This window comes from Saccostrea cucullata, unplaced genomic scaffold (assembly GCF_032062105.1).
Source record: "Saccostrea cucullata isolate Sc308-1 unplaced genomic scaffold, CSIRO_AGI_Scuc_v1 ctg1783, whole genome shotgun sequence".
NCBI classification, from domain to species: Eukaryota; Metazoa; Mollusca; class Bivalvia; order Ostreida; family Ostreidae; genus Saccostrea; species Saccostrea cuccullata.
In genome coordinates, this window is record NW_026928505.1 from 41,676 (window position 1) to 48,467 (window position 6,792).

The window sequence follows — 6,792 nt, forward strand, 5'->3', positions numbered from 1 at the left end:
CACCTTTCTTTACTATCCCTGATATGTACACACTTCCTTTGATAAAATCCTTGAGTTTTAATTGTTCTCTGCTGAAATAGCTGACGATTGGGATTTTTGTGTTATCTGTTAGTTATTTGGTAGTTATTGGGAACAGACTACACACATTCAAATGGCCCAGGTTCAGCGTGAGTACTTTTCCTTGCTTTTTAAAAAAAAATTCTTATTCAATCATTTTTATGATTTATAAAAAGGTCTCAAATATACTATTAGGAAAATTATATAACTTAAAAAAAAAACACATTTTTTTTTCAAAATTCAACTTTGGAATCATTGATAATATGTCTATCAATGTTTTATTTTATATCACTAACCTTTTTGAATTAAAAGTATTTAATATACATCCCATTGATGCAGAAAAACAAACTGTTAATAGCTATTTCTACCAAGTGCATTTTCATTTACACTGTATTTTGAATTTTTGCATGAATAAGAAGGTTATGGTCAAGATCTAGTAAATTACTTTAGAATGGTTTTTGTGCTAGATCCAATATGACGTCATAATTGATTCAAGCATAATTTAAGTTAAAAAGAAATAATGTATAAAATAAAAACTTATCCATGCACTCACTTTGAAATCAGATGAAAAATGACCCCTGTATCTATATTCAATTTAAAATCAGTTCAATTTAGAAAAATGCTATTCTGAGAGACAGTAGACAATATTGCTACATTTCTTTTCACTGAGATGAAAAAAAAAACTGCGACATTTATACCAGACTTTCTGCATTTTTCATTAAAAATAAGTGTTCAAAATGTTTTTTTATCTAGTTAATCAAAAATTTATTTCAGAAAACACCGTATTTCATCGAACTTTATTTGTAAAATGTCATAAAAAGGAAATGTTTCTCAAATTTGAATAATCTGATGGCACCTTCTTTAAGTAGATCTTGACCTTCACTGTGATATTTAATATGACGAAGAAGACAATGATGATTATGGTGATTTTATTTCTTATTTAAAACAGCCCCTGCCGGAGGACCTCACAATGTTGTGGTAAGTAATATTAGATTACACAATCACATCGTTAATTTTTTTTTAATAAAAAGCTACTGTCTGATTAAAATTAAAATGAATGGGCATTCTTATTTTTTTTTCTATCGTGTTACTGTACTTCTTATTTGATTTAAACTATATTTGATGAATTTGACAAAGTTACTCAATATTGATTAAGACATACATGTATAACTTTGTTCCCTAATGACAAGTAAGCCCCATGTCTTACAACATACAGTATGACGTACATTTATATTTCCTTTAAATTAGGTCACACATTATGTAAAATAGAGAATGGCGTCAATTAATCTGTAAACAGTGAAAACTGTCTAATCCGACACCTGTTTAATCCGACACACTGTGAATTAAGATGTTAAATTTCCTTCCCATTTAAGTGTTTTCATTGTTTTTAACACTGTGCAATCCGACACCCTGTCTATTACGACACAAAATTTGTCTCCTAGTGCATGTCGGATTAGACAGGTTTCACAGCGCAGTGAAAACTGTTTAATCCGACACCTGCTCAATCCGTCACACTGTGAATTCTGACGTTAGATTTCTTTCCAGATTAACAAATTTGCATGTAATTTTACACTATGCAATTCGACACCCTCTCTACTCTGACACAGAATTTATCTTCCATAGCATGTCGGATTAGACAGGTTTCACTGGTTTGATTTCTTTTTTAGGTCACACAGCCTGTCCCCACCACGGTCGTCGTGTCTCAGCCTCCCCAGAGGAACTGGATGGTCCCTGCTATACTCACATGTTTGTGTTGTTTCTGGCCGACCGGAATCGTCGCTATTTATTCCGCATACAGAGTAAGTGTATTGTGAAACATAGCCATGATTATCTTTAAATTTATGATAGAAGCTTGATAAATCCAATTTTAAATTAAACCAGCCAAACTCGTTTAAAAAAGAACACAAAGCAAAATGTGTCACTGATGAAAGCTTATTTACTCGAATAAAAAATATATTTATTTTAAAAAAGTTTTATTTGATGCTAAAAAGAGATTATTTATCACTGTTTATCGTAACATTTTTAGCTCACCTGAGCCGAAGGCTCAAGTGAGCTTTTCTGATCAAAATTTGTCCGTTGTCTGTTGTCGTCGTTGTCGTCGTTGTCGTGGTAGTCGTCGTTGTCGTTGTCGTCGTAAACTTTTCACATTTTCATCTTCTTCTCAAGAACCACTTGGCCAATTTCAACCAAACTTGGCACAAAGTATCCTTGGGTTAAGGGAATACAAGTTTGTTCAAATGAAGGGCCACGCCTTTTTCCAAGGGGAGATAATCATGATTTAGAGAAAAATTATTGGTATTTTAAAAAAATCTTCTCCTCAAGAACCACTGGGCCAGGAAAGATGAAACTCATGTGGAATCATCCTCAGGTAGTGTAGATTCAAATTTGGTCAAGTCATGACCCCCGGGGGTAGGGCGGGGCCAAAATGGCCGATCAAAGTTTTACATAGGAATATATAGGAAAAATCTTTAAAAATCTTTTTCTCAAGAACCATTGAAACAGGAAAGATGAAACTCATGTGGAATCATCCTCCGGTAGTGTAGATTCAAGTTTGTTCAAGTCATGACCCCCGGGGGTAGGGCGGGGCCAAAATGGCCGATCAAAGTTCTACATAGGAATATATAGAAAAAATCTTTAAAAATCTTCTTCTCAAGAACCACTGGGCCAGGAAAGATGAAACTCATGTGGAATCATCCTCAGGTAGAATAGATTCAAGTTCCCCTGGGGGTAGGGCGGGGCCAAAATGGCCGATCAAAATTTTACATAGGATATATAGGAAAAATCTTTAAAAATCTTCTTCTCAAGAACCACTGGGCCAGAAAAAATGAAACTCATGTGGAATCATCCTCAGGTAGAGTAGATTCAAGTTTGTTCAAGTCATGACCCCCGGGGGTAGGGCGGGGCCAAAATGGCCGATCAAAGTTCTACATAGGAATATATAGGAAAAAACTTAAAAAATCTTCTTCTCAAGAACCATTGAAACAGGAAAGATGAAACTAATGTGGAATCATCCTCAGGTAGTGTAGATTCAAGTTTGTTTAAGTCATGACCCCCTGGGGTAGGGCGGGACCAAAATAGCCGATCAAAATTTTACAAAGGAATATATAGGAAAAATCTTCTTCTCAAGAACCATTGAAACAGGAAAGATAAAACTCATGTGAAATTATCCTCAGGTAGTGTAGATTCAAGTTTGTTCAAGTCATGACCCCGGGGTAAGGGTGTGGCCAAAATGGCCGACCAAAGTTTTACATAGAAATATATAGGGAAACCTTTTTAAATCTTCTTTTCAAGTACTTCAAATCCAGGATTAGTAATATTTGTATGGAATCATCCTCAGGTAATGTAGATTCTAGTTCGTTCAAATTATGATCCCCTTGGGGGTTAAAATTCAACCCCCCCCCCCCCCCCCCCCCCACCCCGACCTCAGTAAACTTTCAGTTCTGATCTGATATGTGTTTTTTTCCTAGCTGATGTGCTCAGGTGAGCGCTGTGGCCCCTGGGCCTCTTGTCTTTAATTTTTTCTATCGTAGTCTTATATATAATTTTTTTTAAGAGACGAAATGATTTTTAATAACATGTTACGATTATAAATGGATTAGAGATGCGTAATTTTTAATTTACAGGCAAAAGAAGCAGCATCTAGTGGTGACGTTTTAGAAGCGGAAGTTCAGTCTAAACGCGCGCGCCTATTTGTCATCATCTCTCTGGCAGTCGGGGTCGTGCTCTTTGTAATCATAATAATTGTACGCGTATCAAGCCCTAGCACGAATCAATACTAACGTTTTAACCATTCCTGCTAGAGGCATTTAGACTCCGAGATTTTTCTTTCTCAGAAACATTCTTAGCTAACACTTTTTTTGTATTAAATACATCAAAAAACGTCTGTTTTTTTTCTATTTTGAATATAAACTTCTGAATTGTCAATGAACTTGTTTGTAAAATCAAAAAGTTTATTTTACAAACTGATTTTACAATTAACTAGTAAGTAGATTTACCGTTTCATTTTTGTTGAAAAACAGCTTTCAGGTATGTCATAGAGTCTGCACTTGTTAAAAGGAAAAGCCTAGACAATCTTACATGTAACATAGAGAATGAATGCATTAAGTGTTCTCAATGTTTTACGTTTAGATGCTATTGCTTTTGGTATTTTTGAGATTTCAATTTTTAAAGGCTCTTTGGTGTTGATAAGTACAAACATCTGATTTGCACTTTTTGATTATTTTGTTGCTCAGTACTCCTTCACTACTCTGAATATTTTAGTGCGAAGTAAAGAAAGGTTTCGTAGAAAATGAATTGAAATGAGATTTTATCCATGTTTTAAATATTTTAATATAATTTAGGAATCCAGTATAAGTATGATGAATCGAATTAAATTTTGAGCTTTGAAGCATAAAATTTAAAAAAAAATTGACATATGATTTTGAAGTATTCCGAACTAAAACAATTGTTAAAAATTCATTGACACGAATATGTGTATGTGTCAAGCAATTCACTGTCTTATCTTATATCTAAAAGAAAAAGATTAAATTGTTTTCATAGATATGAAAATGTGTTTTGACTTATTAAAGTTATATGTCAACTTTTTAAGCGTGTTGAAGATCTTGATTTTTGTTGATGCGACGAGTTTACATAAATAATTGTAACCAACTATATAACCAATTTCATTGGGGGGGGGGGGTTAATTCATTCCTTCATTAGTCTAGTAATAAAAGGTTATCAAGTTAAATTTACGACAGTTATAATGCTATTTTTACATAGTTATGACCATGAAAAATTGTTAACTTAACCCCTTCCCGTGCAAAATCAAACTATCCACTACAGGAAAGTCTTCCTGTATGTGATACTTCCTAAACAATACAATGCTGCATTCATTGTGAGCCTTCGTTCTGAACACCAATCCCAATCAATTGCTTCCGCTTCTGTACAACTTGGTTATACGTATTAAAATTATTAATATATTCCTTGTATTCTAGTATTAATATAATTACGAGGGTTGTAAGAGACGTACACAGACCATGTCTATTTGGCTTCTTTGCCATGATTTTGAAAAAAAAAATACAAGAAAGGGTAACAGCCAAATCTGACCCCTTAATTGATGTAAAAATCAGATGACTATTAAAATTGTAATATTTTGTAATGAAGAACTTTAAAGTATGTTTGCATTTTAACCAGTAATATTTTGGATTCAAGGCTTCCATGGAAGCCACTGGAGGGTACAGAAGTAGAACATTTTCCCAAAATTCCTCAATACTGGTAGAATTTTATCATATTTGAGATTCTTTTTTCTTCGGAAAACACGGGGAACAAGCCTGCCTATCTGAGATTTTTACACGTAAACAGCATCTGATACTTTTTTATTAAGATACATCTTTCTCTGTAATAATTAATTAATAAATAATTTAATTTCAGTTTTAACGCGTCATTTGATTGGTTAAACGGTTTTATCCATTTCGTATAACATAACTTGTCTACGTCACAATGAGTTACGTCAACAACGTATCACTCCGCTTGACGTTACTTTTAAAATAATTCTCACTTTGAAGCCTTTTCCTGGAGGAAATATTGTCTCATTGTCAACATTGACATTAAATCATAAGAAATGAAGGCGGTTTATAAATAAGCATAAACTGCCCCAAGTTTTGTTATATCGGATAACATAAGTTGAAATAAGCTTCATTTCTTAAACAACTTCCAAAATCCAAAATCTGTATCTAGAATATATATAGAATACACTGTATAATAGCATTAAAATTTTACGCATTTTTTTCTGATGACTAACAAAAATCAAAGTACTGAAAGCACTCATGGGAGTTGAACGTGGTGTTAAATAAAATCTTTGATCGGGAGGTTAAGTGAGTGAACAATATTATTATTTCAAATACAGACAACTGTTTCAGTTTTTTTGAGTTGCAAAAATCTTGAGAAAGACATGCAGAGACATTGAATAGCCAAAAAAATGCAGGGGCCATATTGTTGCCTGCCTACATTAGTCCTTTTTTATCACCCCTGCTTGAAAAGCGGGAGGGTATTTATTAATCTGGATTTCCGTCTATCTGTTTGTAACGCTTTAGGTATACACATCTCTTATCTCAACTCCTCTTACACCACTGAACGAAATTTTCATAGAATCTTTATTACATATTGCCGTTGTGCACCTTCTATTACTATAATACTTTTTCATCCTACACATATTTTGGGTTTCCCATTGCAAAACATGGACACTGCCATTATATTCATATTAGAGGCGGTTGATCATTTATATAATTCACTGCTCACAGTCTTCATATTTATAAGATATTTTTCCTTGGCACCCTTACCAATGTGTTATGAAAATTTCAGTTTCGCAGGAATAATATCAGTGCTGATAAAATGTGGATTTTTACACAGCATCCTTTTAAGAGCTAACAGGTTTGTTAAAAAAAACGTCTCTGTGAATATAAATGTATTTTAATTACATTAACATTATACACGGAGTACGTCAGAACTTAATCTTTTTTAATATTGTGAAGGAAAAAGCAATACCAAGTTTAAAACAAATATTTAATGACCAAACATAAAAAAAGTGGTATATGAGAGAGTTTGTGTGCGTACGAGTTATCTGGTATGTAAATGAGGTTTTCCTTTTATTAAATAAAAACAACTTCATTTTGTTGTTTTTACGAAATGATTTTACGAAAACATCAGTGTCCGTTTTTTGGTTTTAACATTTATAACAGAGTACTAGATTTACCGCTT

At 33.3% G+C, this 6,792-nt stretch overlaps 1 protein-coding gene across 1 annotated transcript; it reads left to right on the forward strand.

Annotated features, from left to right (window-relative positions):
- Window positions 1-29: 29 nt before the first annotated feature.
- LOC134277803 (proline-rich transmembrane protein 1-like) lies at window positions 30-3,940 on the forward strand. Its single transcript, XM_062760110.1, has 4 exons — window positions 30-167; window positions 1,007-1,035; window positions 1,725-1,856; window positions 3,681-3,940. Exons 1-4 carry the CDS (start codon window positions 152-154, stop codon window positions 3,834-3,836), a joined length of 333 nt encoding a protein of 110 aa, XP_062616094.1. The 5' UTR covers window positions 30-151; the 3' UTR covers window positions 3,837-3,940.
- Window positions 3,941-6,792: the final 2,852 nt, after the last annotated feature.